This window comes from Perca fluviatilis, chromosome 21, assembly GCF_010015445.1.
Source record: "Perca fluviatilis chromosome 21, GENO_Pfluv_1.0, whole genome shotgun sequence".
Classification (NCBI taxonomy): Eukaryota; Metazoa; Chordata; class Actinopteri; order Perciformes; family Percidae; genus Perca; species Perca fluviatilis.
Window position 1 is genome coordinate 12,467,854 of NC_053132.1, and position 16,749 is coordinate 12,484,602.

Below are 16,749 nucleotides of genomic sequence, written 5' to 3' on the forward strand. Positions count from 1 at the left end.
ATTGGTCACTTTCCACCTCTGATGTCTGGATCTTCTGTCAATGGGTTTATCTTGAGATATATCTCTGGTATCATTCATAACGAACAAGTACACCTTATTCTATTTCTTTAAACCCTCTATAAGAGACAAAATGCCTCCCTAAAACTAATATACAGATATTTTTTTTATATTAACAAGGACTACAAGTGTGTGGTTTTAATTGGAGTTATAAACAAAAATGACAGAGTAAGTTGAGTCAAAAAAAAAGTTGGTTTTATTACAAGATGTGAACCACTCATCAAATAGATCTATCTTTATGTATGCATGTTGTCATTCAAGTTGAAACTATTCACACAGATAATCGCTGCAAATATTATTTTAAGTCAATCAGCTATAAATAGCTCCAGTGATTAATTAGTGTCAGCTAATAGGCAGTTACTGTACAAACATTTACATCTGTAATATACATAATTTACAGAAGTTAAGAGACTGGTACACAACACTGTTCAAAGGAAAAGCAGTTTCTTTACATGCATACTGTATCTCAGTAAACACTCAAGATTCCCTGTAAAAAAAAAAGAAATCTGTTTCACATTTATCTTTTTTTTTTATCCCTGGATATATTAATAAGCAGAATATTTAAAATCTTACCCTGTAAACATAGGATGCAGGAAACAGTAAATGGGGTACAATGATCAAACGTTTATGTTTCTCATGATCTATTTCCAGCTTCTAAAATTGCACAGGCCATTGTAAGAATGTATGCACATTAACATGCACGGACTCAAACATCAAGAATGAGATTAGAATATTAATTTACAGGTTAGCACATTTAACGTTTGCAAGTGCACTCTCATATCTTTTTAGATAGTCAAAAAGTACATGCAGCACTTCAACCCTGTTGCACAGCCTACATGTGGATATATTGCTCAGGCTCTAGATTAAATGGATAAATAACAAAATTGATGAATTTCAATTAACAGTCTCAGAACTACATACATTATTTCCTACTCTCAAATACAGAGGAGTAAGATTGTCTCTGCTACAGCACAGTTGGTCATTCTACTTTATTGCTTGCCGACATTTTAAGTGCAATGCATTATTACAGCCTTCATGACATAATAAAGCAAGGGCAGCCATTGAATGTCATAAAAGTTCGGTATGAACATTTTATCTTTGAGTTCTGTACTGAACACCCAAAAGACAAAGATAATCGAGACTTATTTCTAACGCACTTCAAATTAGCTGCCTTCAACGCAACATGTGACATCACTAATGGGTCAACGCGTAGGAAAAGACGCAAAAATAAACAAGCCAATTCCATCAAGACACTGAAAGTGAGAAGACATTATTCACAGCACACTCATCAGTGACGAGACTCCGTTTACTCATCATCTTTAAATCATTATCTCTGAATCTTTGCCTTTATTTGTGGGACATGCTGTCTGTTCTCCTTTTTGGTTTCTAAAGGGGATTGGGGATGATGTGCTTTTGGCTCAGTGCTCAGCATGGAAGATATGTTTTGTAATAATTTCCAATCTCTCTCCCTGCTAAACCCAAAGTCATTAGCATACATCTTTGGCTATATGCTTTGAAGGCAGTGGCTGCGTGACATTAGATTAAATGAACTAAAATGAATCTTCTGTATTTAGTTATATAGATTTTAAAACCTAAACTTGATCTCAGACAAGCATTAAACTACCCAACACAATCTCACAAGTCCTTCATTTGCATCACTTGCTTCCTAATAAAAAGTTAGTTATTCCATATTAAGTAATGCAAAACTAATGTGTACGTATCTACATTCGTGCATAATGTACGTCTGCTCGTGTGTTGTAATTAAGGTATGATGTAACCTTTGGATGTAACCTAATTAACTTGCCATGGAGTTAGACAACTCAGTTAATTCTCACATTAATAACACAGGTAAGACAGTTCACCATGAACCACTTTTAAAAGTTTGCATAGAAACCTTTAAATCCAGAATAAAGCATTAAAAAGAATAAGCTCTTAATAATAATATAGTTTGAAATTTGGGCTGATTGACACTGGCAAAGAGACAGAGTCTCATAAAAAAATGTGTGTCAAGAAACTCCCTTCCGGTTAAGCTTCAGTGCTGCGTGTCAGTCGATGTACTGTGATAACCATCTGAAACCTTCCCCGTAGCCTTGTCTTTTCAACACGCTGCACATGAAAATCTCCAGCGGCCGGGCGTTCAGCTCCTTCAAAGAGACATTTCCCTGTCGATAACAAATACGGATAAATGAGGACCACAGTCATCAGGGAGGCGCCAGGACATGTGCCCACACACGGATACAGAGATCATATTATTTCTGTGAATTAAAAGACGGGGTCTATGACACGCCTACCTTTCCGGTAACTTGACCATCAAGAGCAAAAGCTCCTCTCAGTCCTCCTTCGCTGACGGCGTCAGGGCGGTCAATTTTATTACCCAACACCAACACTGGTACGTTGACTATGGTCTCGTCCCCTAGGAGAGCCTGGAAATACGAGGGCAGCACAATCATTATCAATCTAACAGACAGTCCGTACTGCCTGGCGGAAACAACTTGGAACAGTGACGTTTAATCTTACATCGAGTTCAGTCTTGGATTCTGAGAGTCTGTCGTGGTCTGCACAGTCTACGAGAAAGACGACTCCATTCACAGCTGGCAGGTAGTTCTTCCACACTCTTCGAGCTGTCAGCCAGGAGAAAACTGTTTGTGAATAAACTGTCCTTGCAGCAAATCTTGCTTTACAATGTGATATTTCACCAAAACCTGTTGTTGTAGCAAAAGGCAGAGATAACTACTTATTTCTATGGAGTGTCACTATTGGCAAAAGTGGAGAACGATCTCACCTTGTACATGTCCCCCCAGATCAAATGTAGTAAAGGTCATCCCACCAATTGACAGCTCTTCAGAAGCTTTGAGAAAAAGAAGATCAAATTAATTTTTATTATAGCGATTACTTGGCCCTTTTCTGTACCCTATATACAGCCTGTACTACAATACCCTGTGGTATAATAGGAGCTATAATTATATGCTAAAACATACAAACAAGGTGACCCATCTTTGTTCTAACACGTGAACCAAGGATGGCACACTATTATCTGAATCTCTCCTTACTTGGATGCAGCGTTGGCACGTGTTGGCCAAGTCGGTCATCTTTCAACATGTGTAGGAGTGTTGTTTTACCAGCATTGTCCAGGCCCAGGAAAACCAGCTTCCCTGACTTTTTGTACAGACCTGGAAGAAAGATTTGTGTGCATCAAAAATGACCCACAAATTCCATGGGTGAAAACCAAGTCCTACTTAATCCCTGGGGGTGGAACACAACCAATACAACAACACTCACTCGAGTACTGTACTTGAGTTTGGTTCTGATGAACTGGGTACTTTGCACTTTTACTACCCTGGCTACATTTCAGAAAGAATGCTTCATGGTTATAAATTACGTTGCAGTTCTTTATGACTTAAGGTTATTTTGATTAAGCCCCCCTACCTAGTACTTTGCCACCATTTTCACAATGTTGCAGAAAATGACAGTACTTACCTAAGAACTGTAAAACATTACTAAACCCCCTGTAGATCCAGTCGAATAAAAATGACATCTTGGCGGTCTTTGACTGAAACAAGAAAAAAGCTCAGATTACTATTACATGATAATACTGCACCAGGGTGGCCAGAAAAATAGAAATACCTGCCTTGACAATGCATATTTTTGCTTCTATTTATATTTAAGTAAAGTAGACAAAATATTAGAAACACATGCAAAAACATAGAATTGGGTCAACATACACCCAGTAGTAGTGGTTTATACAAAAGCTGATAATTTTCACATGAGGTTGTATTTATTTGCAGATAGAGCTGGGCAATATATCGATATTATATCGATATCGTGATATGAGACTAGATATCGTCTTAGATTTTGGATATCGTAATATCGCGATATGACATAAGTGTTGTCTTTTCCTGGTTTTAAAGGCTGCATTACAGTAAAGTGATGTCATTTTCTGAACTTACCAGACTGTTGTAACTGTTCTATTATTTGCCTTTACCCACTTAGTCATTATAACCACATTACTGATGATTATTTATCAAAACTCTCATTGTGTAAATATTTTGTGAAAGCACCAATAATCAACACTACAATATCGTTGCGGCATCGATATCGAGGTATTTGGTCAAAAATATCGTGATATTTGATTTTCTCCATATCGCCCAGCCCTATTTGCACAACACTTGGCCTTTTCACAGCAGACATTTTGGCAGGAAAAGCACAGGTGTGATTGATTACGTTAAAAACGACAGCAATCCATTTAGGTGAGCTCCTGGTATTGTGCATGTTGGCTCACTGTCATGGCTTACTGGGACACTTGATAGAACGGAGCCATGAATTTGTTTGACCTGTGCTTTTCCTGCTATGACAAGTCAACATGTCTGCCACGAGAAAGGTCTGTTATTGCATAACATTACATCACACATGTGTTTCTTATACCCTGGTCGTGATAGCTGTGACATGACACTACAGCTGCGTCCAGATGTGTAGCAGGAGGCGAGCTAGTTACCTTTAAGTAAAATGTAGCTAATGTTCACAAAGCTTCACAGATCATTTAGATCCAGAGCCTCCAAACACCTGTGTTCATTATCACCGTTATCGGTAGCTAAGTTAGCTGACGTTACTTTCTTATTAACGGCACCGCTATATCGTTAAATGGCAATTACAATCGCAGTGTAATGTTCAAACTATCAAAAATACTGAAGCATTTGTAGTCCTGTGTCTGTTGGTTAGCTCTTTTCAGTGTGCTAGCTAGCTAGCTAGTGAACTGACATAACGGTTAACGTTGGGTGACGCTTCTTAGCTAGTTAGCATTAGCATGTTGGCTAACGTTAAACCTCTGGTACTTTCTGGAGTCTGATCCATAGGTCCATGCGCGTTAGGGCAACAACGTTTAAAGGAGTAAAAACTGTGCGCAAACACATTATGAACTGATGCCAACCGCACAATATGTCTTTAGATCAAACAGTTTTCTAACTTTAACGTTAAATGACTTACCCCTCAGCACTGACCAGCAGCCCAGCGCTCAGTAGTATTGGTGGTCTCCTTGGAAACAGTCAATCAGACTTCCGCTTCTTCTTCGGTGTTTTAGAAATCGGCGTTTGGCATTAATTGTGGTGCATTAGCGCCATCATCAGATGGTTTGCTGAACAGGTCAACCAGTACCAATGCTGGAGGAAGTATTCAGATCCTTTACTGAAGTAAAAATACTAATACTACACTGTAAATAAAGTATAATTAAAAAAAATGTACCTAAAGTATTAAGAGTTAAAGTACTCAATGCAGAAAAATGACCACTGACTGTTATACTATTATATATTATATCATATGATTATTATTATGCATGCATTAATGTAAAGGCAGGATTTTACTGTTTACTGTTGTACTTAGTTAAGGTGGAGCAGTATTTTGTGTAGGGCTGCAACTAATAATTATATTCATTATAGATGAATATGACAGATTATTTTCTCCTTTAATTATGGTAGCTCATTTTATCAAAAAACTTTATTCCAGGCAGCACTGAACTACATTACTTTTAAGCATGATTAGAATGTTTTGTGAAATCAGTTAATGAAGCAGACCATAATGCAATCAGAGCAGCTATGGTTTTCAGCATACATATCCTGCTAGATGCATAAGAACAGTTTTTAGCTAATCACACTATGTCTAGTGCTTATTGAAGCTTATTGTTTATTCTTTAATTGCAGCCTAAAGCATCCCATTGTGTTTACCCACTTAAAGCCACCTACTTTAATAACCTGTAATGTGTACTGTTATGTATTACATTTGAGGAACACTGAATGCATCCTTTATTTACATCCTATAATTGCTCATATAGACAGCAGTGCAATTAGTTGTGAATTATTATTGGATGGAGGAGTCAACAAATTGTATGTGTCTTATTTTTAAAACTTACAGGCAGAGCATGATGTCTTTCTCTCTGTTTACTCCCATCAGGGAACCATTATGCACTGATCCATATTCTGTAGGTAACATCACGTCAATGTGATAATGACAGTATGTAGTATTGGCAATATAATCAATACAATACACAACACGCTGGGATTAAGTGTAGTTTATTGTTATGTTCTTCCAAGCCTGGAATTATAGGCTACTATCCAATATTTAAAATGTAATTGTGTCACAATCACACAGCAAGCAGTTTTGACAGCACTAGACATTCAAGTCTGAACAAAGAAGAAGCAAGTATCGGTGACATACATTAAAACATAAATCCAATCCATCCAGTTTGTGCACTGCTTTGATGTGTTGAAATCAGATGATGAAGAAAGAAATGAAGGAAGGGATGTTTTTGCTCAGGACTTTCCTCTTACTTCTCATCGTAGAACCATTTGTCGACTAAAAAACAAAACGGGCATTTCTGATTATCATCGAGTAACAACAAAGCAATTAAAAGCATAAATGTACAAAACGCCCACCTGAACTTGGAATGGGATCTTCGGCTCCAAAAGCACATGCCTGTAAGAATTATTGCTGTTATTTTTGCTTAACAAATGCAGATATGTATAATAAATAGATATTTTGGACTCGTTAAATTAGAAACCGTGTTGTATGTATACATGTGAAAGCCGTGAAATGTTGGTGAACTAAAAAGCAATACCCTTATGTTGCCAAATGAATCATGGAGTCACTAATGATCCTCTCCTTTTATCTGAGGGCTTTGTGTGTTAGTAGGTTGTACAGCACGCTGTAATGTTTATCATCTCTAGTCTCATTAAGCAAGGGATTAAGCTGGTTACATGAATTTAAAACTGAAAACAGACTTACAGACTTAACCACAGCCTCTGCGTCCCCAGCAGAGCAGCAGAATGGACTATCTGAGACACTAGTGTTCATGCTGATTCAAGGAAGAGATCAAACAAAGAAAACAATTGTATTCACAATGTAAGTTTTTTTTTTTTTTTTTTTAACCTGCAGTCAGAAGGTATTTAACAGTCCATTAACTTAACATTAATCAGCTACAGTATTTGTTATATTATCTAACAGGATTCAAATGTAGTTAATTCCATCTCTTATCTGTGTTCTGTCAACTTTCACTCGTCACTTGATAGTTATCTCAAGGATGTTATGAGGAAATATCACTCATAGCATTTGTCACATATACCGTCATATAGCCTACTGTTTGCATAATGCAGCATCAATACACACCAATTTAATTCGCCAGCATTGGTCCTCTTAGAAATCAGTGCCATCCAAAACTTGTTGGTGCTCTTGACTGTTTTAATGGCAAAGTCCTGAAAAACACAGAATTTGTATTCACAATAACCAAACGACACATGTTCTTAATCTCGTTACTCCAAGAAAGCCCAATATACCAGGTAAAATAAAGTAGATATGCTCCAAAAAAATTATTAAGCAATCTGAAAAACCTTTCATATCTAACGTTCCCTCAGAAATGTTTCATTACGTTAATATCAATTGTTTTAATTTGTTAGTTGTTTATTCATTTGCCAAATCTGACCAGATATACTGTAGATAGACAAAGAAATGTTAAATAAATCGTAAGTGAGGTAAAAAGCTGTACCCTGTCCTTGAACTCTCCGTTGAAAGCAAACTGGTTTTCAGGTTTCCCATCTGGGACTTTGTATCTTTTGAACCAATCAACAGTCGCCTCCAGGTATCCAGGCTTAAGTCGTCTTACATCATCAATATCTGCAACAGATCAACAACAAAGGCGATGAACTCTAAATTTCAGAATAACTTGTAAATTATGGAAGATTTTCCAGCAGTGCCAGCAACTATTATTGCAGGTAATTCATACCGTTAAAGTCGGCGGCTTCAGGGTCCTCAATATTGATCACAATGACCTTCCAGTCTGTCTCACCCTCATCGATCAAAGCCAGAGTTCCCAAAACCTTCACTTTGATTATTTCTCCTCGAGAGCACACCTGAGTATCAGAGGCATTTTAAAAAAAGAAAAAGAAAAAAAAGGTGCAAACACGTGAATTTAAATCTGTCTCTTCAAAGCCCCTAGTCAGAGTTGTACCTTATTTCCTATGTCACATATATCAATAGGATCATTGTCTCCACAGCATCCTGTGTCGCTGTCCTTGTGGTTGGGGTCTTCCCATGTCTGTGAAAAGAGAATGCTCATGTCTGATGTTGCAGAGACACAATCTGGTTTCCTGTTGTTTGAATACTGTGAGTAGGACTTACCTGTGGAATAGCGCCATAGTTCCAGATATAGCCTTTGTGAGGAAAGACATTAGCTACATAACGAAGATTCCCCTTCTTCATGTCTTGTTTCAGTGGATTGAGAGGATCTTTGGTCGCAATCTGAGAAACAGACAAACACAGCTACAATCAATTTACTAAAAACAGAAGGAAGAACTGACCCATATCGTGATCACTGTATTATTAAAAACCATACTAGAACAAACAGATATTTTCATCATTGTGTATCATATCCTGAGATTAAAAGTATCTCTTAGCGCATATGCATTGTAACAAGTAAAGACAATTACAATTTATATCCATGACCAAAGTAGGAACATGGATCCCTGTAGATCATGTCATTTAGATTCTTAAGTATTGGGGGGGAACATGTATTAACATAATGAATTATTACATTGATAAAAAAAAAAAAAAAATATGAATCTAAAAAATATGCATATACATATATACCTCCATCTTTGCATTTGTCCATCTTGGAACCTCCACAACGGCATGAAAAATATTCTGAAAGGTGATCAGAAACACAGTTTTGTTACACCGAGGATGTATTTTCTTTCCTGTTTTTAAATACATTTCAATGAAATGTGTCTTAGTTATGTCACAGTGATTATACACTGAAAGACAGGCCAAAGCTTTGCAACATTACATACAAACCCCAAACTTAAAGGATGCTGAAATGAATGGCATAAGTAATGTTTAGTCTATATGTAACACTCTAAAAACTGAGGGACAGATACCGTACTTGTTTGTACAAAAACTATTTAATTTATAACAGGATTACAATGGCCTCTCTCGAATCTGTGAAATGAACATTTTTTCACCAAATCTCAATGCAGTAGTGTGTTAGGGGCCTACAGTACTAATTTCTGCCTGAACTAAAGTTAAAATCGTCAGTTAAGTAGCAAAGTAACTATGCTTGCCAGATGGTACAGAGACAAACATCTACTGAAGACAAATTGGTAATTGGTAATAAAAAGGATACACGCACAAAAATGCAATACAAAAGAAGCAGCACAGACTTTCACAACGTGGCCTAATGTGTGTCTGTTGGTCAGCTTGAGTATATAATTGTCCTTTTGAAACTAATGGAATGTGTACAACAACTGACTTGCAAGAATAAGTATTTAACATGTATACAGTACAGCTCCAGCAACAAAAGCACAAATAAAGCTCTACTTAAAAAAAAAATAATAAAAAATAAAAACCCTGCAGCATTAACGCTCACCTCTGCTTCATTTGCGTAGATGGGTATGTCATGGAACGGAGAGATGTATTTGCCCTCAGAGTTTTCTATGGAAAGGAGTAATGCATTTTTTTTAGCATGAATAAAAATCCAACACTATGAAGAACAAAAAAATATACTTAAGATATTTAAGATACCTTCTTAAAGCTCTAGTTGCCAATGCAGCTAGTTGATTAATATGCAACTACTACACTATAATTCAAGCTGCTGTGCTTACTGAAAAACACCCTGTAGTCCTGGGTGTTGGGCCTGCCCCTCTCCTCGATGGTAACGCTCATGTCTGTTGTTGCTTTCAAACTCTCCCACTGTGGTTTGTGCGCTAAACCAGGAGGATTAAGAAGCTCCTGACTGACAGGCAGGCATTGAGACAGAGGAAGCAGGCATGCACGTTGCTTAAGCCAAGATACCTGACAACTGCATGCATGTGACAGCAGGAAGTGTAAAGGCCAGCTGACAGAGCTGGCTTCTGTATGTTCCGTACGGAATTCTAATCACATCCATTATTGGCATCAGTAGCTAACAAATGTAAACAAACATTTGAGACAAGCAGAATTGCTCAGAATAGTAATCAACAGCTAATCCTTCCTTATTACCACTCCTCCACGGCTGCCACATGCATTCTGTGGCATGGATTTGGAGATTCTTTACCCTCTTTGCCATGATTTCCCAGTTGTAAGATGTGTCTTGAGAGCTCTTTTCAGACATAAACAGATGGAGCTGACTGGCATTAGCTGTAAACCAATTACCAAGGCAGGATTAGGTCGTGTGCCCACGGTGTGACTTCTTGCTTCTGGAATTTCAACTACTTGATAACACACTTATGAAACCATTATAAAAACATTAAGTATAAAAATATACATTTTTAAAACCGGTGGCACGGTATTTAGATTTTTTTATTATTATATTTTGTTTATGTCAGAGTAAGGTGTAAAATTGCATTGATTGAAATGCATTTAGTTGATGCAATAGTGCAGCTACTGGAGAAGCTCATTTGCCTTTTGCATCATAACAGATCTTTGTTAAGGAGAAATATATAAAAGCACACTAAATGCTTTGCCGTCTTTGCTGTCGTTGCAATGTGCGGAAAATGACACGTTTAAAATGTGTGTACAGTTTTGTGAGAGTGACAAAATCAACATATTGCAGGGACGCCTGACAAACTCCTAACCATGTTCAGGTGTGGGAACTGTACTGCTAATAAAAACACATGTTAGGTTTTATTTGTATAATTTGTGCTATTGCTTTTTTTCCTTCTAAAATGATATTGTGTTTTTACAGCAGTTATTGATGACCTTCTCAGATTCATTAATAATTCAGTTAATTAAAATATGATAGCCCTAACAACATGGGCAATTTTGGTATGTTATATGTTTATTATGTGGTACTCGTTTATGCAACACATACAATAGATATAGTTTATAAATAGGGTTTTTATCACATCAAATGATTAAGAAGGAGCTGATTATTTGGAGAAATTGTACCATATTGTATTAAAACAGAGAAAAATGCCTCCTGATGTAAGCACCACACTAACTAATACTGTAAATGACTGTAGTTTTCCTCTGGTTTATAGATGATTAAAGCACAGAGAGTCAGAGAGCAGCATGTAGTCCAGTATAAGGTCACAGCCCGGGCAGCAGAGGAGTCACGCAATGCTGTAAGCTTTGTCCTTTCTAAAAGACAGCAAGACTCTGGCATCCTACCCTCACATAAAATGGACACATTTCAAAGTCTTTACACAAAAAAAGAATCTGGTCATTAGTGAATCCCTCACATATCAACATGCTACCTCCCTCTTCTTGCTTTTCTGTGGTTGATATGCCACACAGTGAACCCAAACATCAGCTTACAGGTGATCCAGACTCAGCAGTGTTGCTATTTAAAGAATTTCTGAAAAGCCTAAGCACAATACTTTTAATACTGTGGCTCAGTCTCTGTCACCTGCATATGGAGGGTTTAAGAGCTCGATCAGTGTTTATGCTGCTATGTGTACTTTCTCTGTAACCCTACTAAATCAAATCTCTGTGGTCCCTCCAGCGTGCAACTAGTGATCAGATAGTTTCAGAATTGTTGCCCTAACTACTGTAGGCTCTGTATTCCAGCCCAACTTGTTATCATTTAAATTTGTATAACCATGTTTGTCTTTTATGGTTATGAATAATTTAGGGCTGTAAAAATTCACCAATTAGTTCATCCACATAAAATTAATTGGCAACTATTTAATAACCAGTTATTAATTTGACAAACATTCACTGATTACAGCTTTTCAAATGTGATGCTGCTTTTTTTTGTTTGATATCATTGCAAACAGATTATTGGTTTTGGACTGTTGGTCGGACAAAACAAGATAATTTAGAAGACATCATCTTGGGCATTTTTGAACATTTTCTTAGCATAACTGGTTGTGGATGTTTCTGTTGTTTGTATATTCCTGTTTCTGTTTCCTGTTTTGTATATTGATTTTGTATCATTCTGAAGATTGTTTATGTTTCAGTTTATCCTGTTTTGACTGTGTAGTATTCTGTGCATTGTGCATATTCCTGTTTTATTTTGACAGTCTGTTTTCTGTCTTGTCTTGTCTAGTTTTGCTTCCTATGTTTTCTCGCCTTGTCTGATTGTCCTGCCCATAGATATACATAATAAAAGCCTTTATTATGTATATCTATGGTCCTGCCCCACCCTGAGGCGTTTCACCTGCTCTATCACCTGTCCCTCATTTGCTCGTTACCTCATGTATTTAACCTCTGTGTTCCCTTTGTCTCTTGTCAGATCGTTTTGTGTTTTTGCCCTGTCTGTTTGTGCCCTGTCAGCGTGTCTCAGCCATGTGCCTTTGTTTGGAATCTTCCCTGCATTCTTGTGTGAGTTTTTCCCTGTTTTTTTCCAGTCTCTGTGCTGCCGTTTTTTGTTGCCAATAAATCCTCGAGCTCAAACCTTCTGCCTGCCTGTACCCTGCATTTGGGTCCGCTATCCCTTGCGCCACACAACAACTGAACTTTCCATCAGGGCACAATTCTGTAAGCTATCGTACGTTGTCTAACAAGATTCATCTAACACTCTAGGCAATAACTATGTCACCTAGCGAAGAATAATGACGTGAGACTGCATACTTACCAGTGCATAATTTTTAATTGAAAAAAACTTTTTTATACTATAAAAAGTAATAAATAAGTCATTATTCATGATATATATGTTTTGGTCTCAATTGAGACCAAAACATATGGTGTATAAGGATTGATTTCATTTCCAAACATCTGTTTTGGTCTCAATTGAGACCAAAACATATGGTGTATAAGGATTGATTTCATTTCCAAACAGCACCTTCAGCTCTTTGTAGTTTATACATAGAGGAAGAAGTAGAGGCCGCTTGGTGTGGGGGCCAACAGGGCTAAAAAAACTCAATTAAGAACGCCATCTTTATTTACACCGCCGAGATCTTTGTTTCTTTAAACCATTGTTATATCTTCAGTTCGATATCTTCAAGTATTATGTTTCCTCATGTCTCAGGCACACTAAAGCATTCAACTGAAGTAGTTAAAGGCACACAGCATGCAGTCTGTAGGTGGGTCAAATATGATATATGACATATTTTAGAACTCTGTTGTTGACAAAATGTTGGAGAGAGATTGCAGAGCGGACTGAGTGTTGGAGTCCAGAGGGTTTGACCTCACATTCAGCCACTTCAGTGCTGGCATGTCGGACAACTTCTCCACTGGTATTTCTGTGTGACAAAATAAAATAAAAAACAGAGTTAACTTAAGCTCAAGCCATATGAGACTATATACAACCCCTTGCATTAATATATTATTACTACCGGTGATGCTATTTCCCTCCAGGTTAACCCTTTCCAATGTGGCTATTTCAGTAATTTTTTCAGGGAAGATGGAGAAGCTGTTATTAGCCAGATTAATGGAGGTCAAATGTTCCATTTCTCCCACGGCATCAGGCAGCTTGGTGAGAACATTTCCTTGCAGGTCCAGTTCTGAAATATATTCCAAGACATGAGTAAATTGAGGGGTCACTTGTGTGTTCTTCCGCCAACATTTGTGAGGTGAACAGCATGTGAGATTAACAACATACAACCACACAATCTTTGATTGAAGATTGAGTCCATTTATCATATATTAGTTTATTATCCACTACCTCTCAGCTGCGTGAAGGTTGAAAAGAATTTGCTGGAAATGGCCTTCATCTCATTGTCAGCCAGTGTGATAATGCGGATGTTCTCTGAGACACCCTTCAGGACCCTGAACACACCGTCTGGGAACGAAATGAGCTTGCAGTTTGACAGGTCTGCAGAGAAGAAGAACACGATTATGAGATTAAGAAGCATTATTACAGCAGCGACTGCAACAGAGATTTAAAGTTGAGAGTAAAGAAGAATTGCCGGTAAAACACAGATGTCTTCTTACTTTATAGTTTTTATTTTATTTTTTAAGGTGCATAACTGTGACTAACGTTTCGATGTAAAGTTACATCTTCATCAGAGTCTCTTTAAAAAAAAAAAAAAAATAAACTATAAAGTAAGAAGACGTGTGTTTTTTTACTCTACACGGTTTTGTCCTGCCCTGGTTGCACTGGATTGTTGTGGATTGTAGAAGCGCAGAGAACCCTCTCTTTTTTTACAGAGTTTAATTAGATTAGTTAGATTTAAAGTTATTTGAGTAGACATATTTAAACCTCTGCCACCGCCTGCTGGTGAAAATCTGAAATAGCATCAACCAGAATACTGGAATCAGGGCTGTAAAAGCGAGTGAGAGACAGAGAGAAAGATGTGTGAAGGGACTCTTACCCAATGTATCCTTTTCCTCCTCCACGGTTGCATTAACCCTCCGGGCCACATTTGCGACTGCCTCGCCCATTTTTCTGCTGTAACTGTTCCTAAGGGAAACATATTAACATTGCACTAAGCATACTTTTATCCATGAAAAGTATGACAGCTAAATTATAATTATAGTAACTAATAATAGTATTGAAAAAAGTATTCAGCTGCATGCAGTTAACACACTTGGTATATTGAGTCAATATTAAATTAGTGCTGAATGTGTTTAGGCTTTGGTTATATTAAACACATCATATGTGACAGAATAAAAAATGTATTTTGTGTCTATGTATCACTGGAGTAATAGGATCCTATTAACAACAAAAGGAAACAAGTCAATTCCCTTACTCTGAGTAAATATTTTCTGTAATTTGACAATATTTCCTGAGGGGGGTACTGATTTCATATGTAAGTATACAACAATGAACAACAACAAATACCCTTTATTGTACAAGCATTCATTCACATTTTAAGTTTTTCAAATGCTACGTAAAACTGGTAAAAGTAAACAACAATAAATTCATCTACAACTGGAGATGATGAAATCATGAAAATCTCCCAAATTGGAGATAATTTGTAAAGGTCATGAATAAATAACTCGTCTTTAACGAAATAATCTATTGTAAAGAATGAGTAACGATGACAAGTCCCAAAATATTTGGGATTATTTGTATTATTTGTATGCTTTCAGATCAGTTGAAGGATTACATAGCAGTACTCTGTAATACTCTAAAGACAAGCAGAGGTGGAAGACATTCAAATCTTTTACGCAAGTAAAAGTATCATTACTACATACTACTACTAATACTACACTCTGTTACAAGTAAAAGTCCTGCATTCAAATCCTTACTTTAGAAGAAAACATACTTTATTGATAATCTGACTCCACAAAGTAACTATTGTAACTAAAGCTGTCATATAAATGTAGTGGAGTAAAAGTAGAACGTAGCATGAAATGGAAGATACTCAAAGTACAAGTACCTCAAAATTGGTGGCTACTTAAGTACAGTAACGTTACTTGAGTAAATCGGGTTAGTTACATTCCACCACTGAATACAAGTTATGTATGCAATGGGAAATCTAAATCTGTCAATGCGCTCTCCCAAACATTAAAATACTTAAATGGCGTAAATTACTAGCCTTCATGTTGTTACTTTCTTAAACCAAAGGGGTGCTGGGTAATGCCACCTTTATTTGCACTGGACCGAGTAACGTTATAGCAACTGAAGAACACATTTCCACCCTCTTACAACGTTACAAGTATAAAATGAGCTTTAGCCCGACCCTACCGGACTACAAAGGCAGCCTGTTGAGCTCTAAGTTACTAAGCCGTTATTTCATTACTGTTTCATTTAAACCACGCCAGGAAGTCACTTACCCAAACTAGAAGCTACTGTTACAGAGCCTGGCAGCTGCCACAGTTAGCTAGCGTTAGCTACAGCAGCTCAACCACAGTCTAATTTGGTGAGTGTGTATTTTTAGACCCGGAGAGGGCAATTCACCTGATTGTTGCCCTATTCATTAGAATAGTAAGATTAGCAACGCCTCTTATAGTAACATTAAAAAAAAAAACTTTTGTAAACGCAGATTTTGCTAAGCGACAATTAACGTTAAGGAATATGCTAGCTAGCTAGCTAGGCTACTGGCAAACAGCCGGCTAGGAAATATATTGAATTCATGAGTGTCAGTGCTGCGCGTTCAAGTTGCAGACAATATAGCTATCTAGCTAGCTAGCTCAAGTAGCAACAAAATAAGCAGTTGTAAAGCAACAATTTCACTTATTAAGTAGTAATACCCATTATTACTTTTTTCAGTCGGCCAATCTTTTTTTTTATTTTTACTTTTTTCACCATATTTTAAAATGTAAAATGTAATTATATATATAATTTATAATAATATATAATAATAATTTAATTTTAAATCTTTTGCATTGAGACTGGGCCTCTTAAAGGATATGAAGAAAACAGTAGGACATACTTTTCTGGCTATGCTTCTCTACTTAAATATTTAATTTAACACTTAAATATCTCTATAAATATATATTTTGAATGTATACTTTTTTCATATACATATTTGCCTTCAGACTGACAATAGACACTATAAAGTTAAATGTTGTCTTACCTCTGAGTCCTGGTCAACTAACGTTACTCCCAGTTTGACCCCTGCTGTGAACATGGCAAATTCCTGGTTAGTCCGTGTATTTTCAAAGGATTTGAATACAATGAGCTCTCTGGCTTGATGAATAGTTTACTATTGTTACAACTAACTGCCTCTACACCGTAATTGCTGGATATTCCTCTCCTACAATGCCGTATTTTGCTATGACTCACTGTGGATGACTGAAACACTCTAAAACTAGAAATGTCCACATCTTTTGGTGTGTTGGTTCTTTTGTATCACACATTGTATTTGCAGGTAAATATGCCAGTGATCTGAGTGATGAATGACAGGT

The 16,749-nt window shown here is 36.9% G+C and overlaps 3 protein-coding genes across 4 annotated transcripts; all 3 read right to left on the reverse strand.

Moving 5' to 3' along the window:
• Window positions 1-1,726: 1,726 nt before the first annotated feature.
• On the reverse strand, window positions 1,727-5,119 carry sar1aa (secretion associated, Ras related GTPase 1Aa). Its single transcript, XM_039787478.1, has 7 exons — window positions 5,038-5,119; window positions 3,535-3,607; window positions 3,108-3,227; window positions 2,840-2,905; window positions 2,575-2,678; window positions 2,349-2,480; window positions 1,727-2,219 (listed from the first exon to the last, which is right to left on the reverse strand). Exons 2-7 carry the CDS (start codon window positions 3,590-3,592, stop codon window positions 2,103-2,105), a joined length of 597 nt encoding a protein of 198 aa, XP_039643412.1. The 5' UTR covers window positions 3,593-3,607; window positions 5,038-5,119; the 3' UTR covers window positions 1,727-2,102.
• Window positions 5,120-6,100: 981 nt separating this feature from the next.
• On the reverse strand, window positions 6,101-9,866 carry ppa1a (inorganic pyrophosphatase 1a). Its single transcript, XM_039787479.1, has 11 exons — window positions 9,696-9,866; window positions 9,461-9,525; window positions 8,686-8,739; window positions 8,218-8,337; window positions 8,048-8,134; window positions 7,823-7,949; window positions 7,586-7,713; window positions 7,210-7,295; window positions 6,829-6,898; window positions 6,480-6,519; window positions 6,101-6,399 (listed from the first exon to the last, which is right to left on the reverse strand). Exons 1-11 carry the CDS (start codon window positions 9,754-9,756, stop codon window positions 6,371-6,373), a joined length of 867 nt encoding a protein of 288 aa, XP_039643413.1. The 5' UTR covers window positions 9,757-9,866; the 3' UTR covers window positions 6,101-6,370.
• A 2,980-nt stretch (window positions 9,867-12,846) lies between these two features.
• On the reverse strand, window positions 12,847-16,512 carry lrrc20 (leucine rich repeat containing 20). Of its 2 annotated transcripts, none has more exons than XM_039787480.1 (5): window positions 16,419-16,512; window positions 14,268-14,356; window positions 13,619-13,768; window positions 13,290-13,457; window positions 12,847-13,196 (listed from the first exon to the last, which is right to left on the reverse strand). In XM_039787480.1, the coding sequence occupies exons 2-5, from the start codon at window positions 14,335-14,337 to the stop codon at window positions 13,066-13,068; spliced, it is 519 nt and encodes a 172-aa protein (XP_039643414.1). In that variant the 5' UTR covers window positions 14,338-14,356; window positions 16,419-16,512; the 3' UTR covers window positions 12,847-13,065. The 2 variants fall into 2 exon arrangements, with proteins under 2 accessions (XP_039643414.1, XP_039643415.1); XM_039787481.1 differs by lacking the exon at window positions 16,419-16,512 and adding an exon at window positions 15,676-15,846.
• Between the last annotated feature and the right edge of the window lie 237 nt (window positions 16,513-16,749).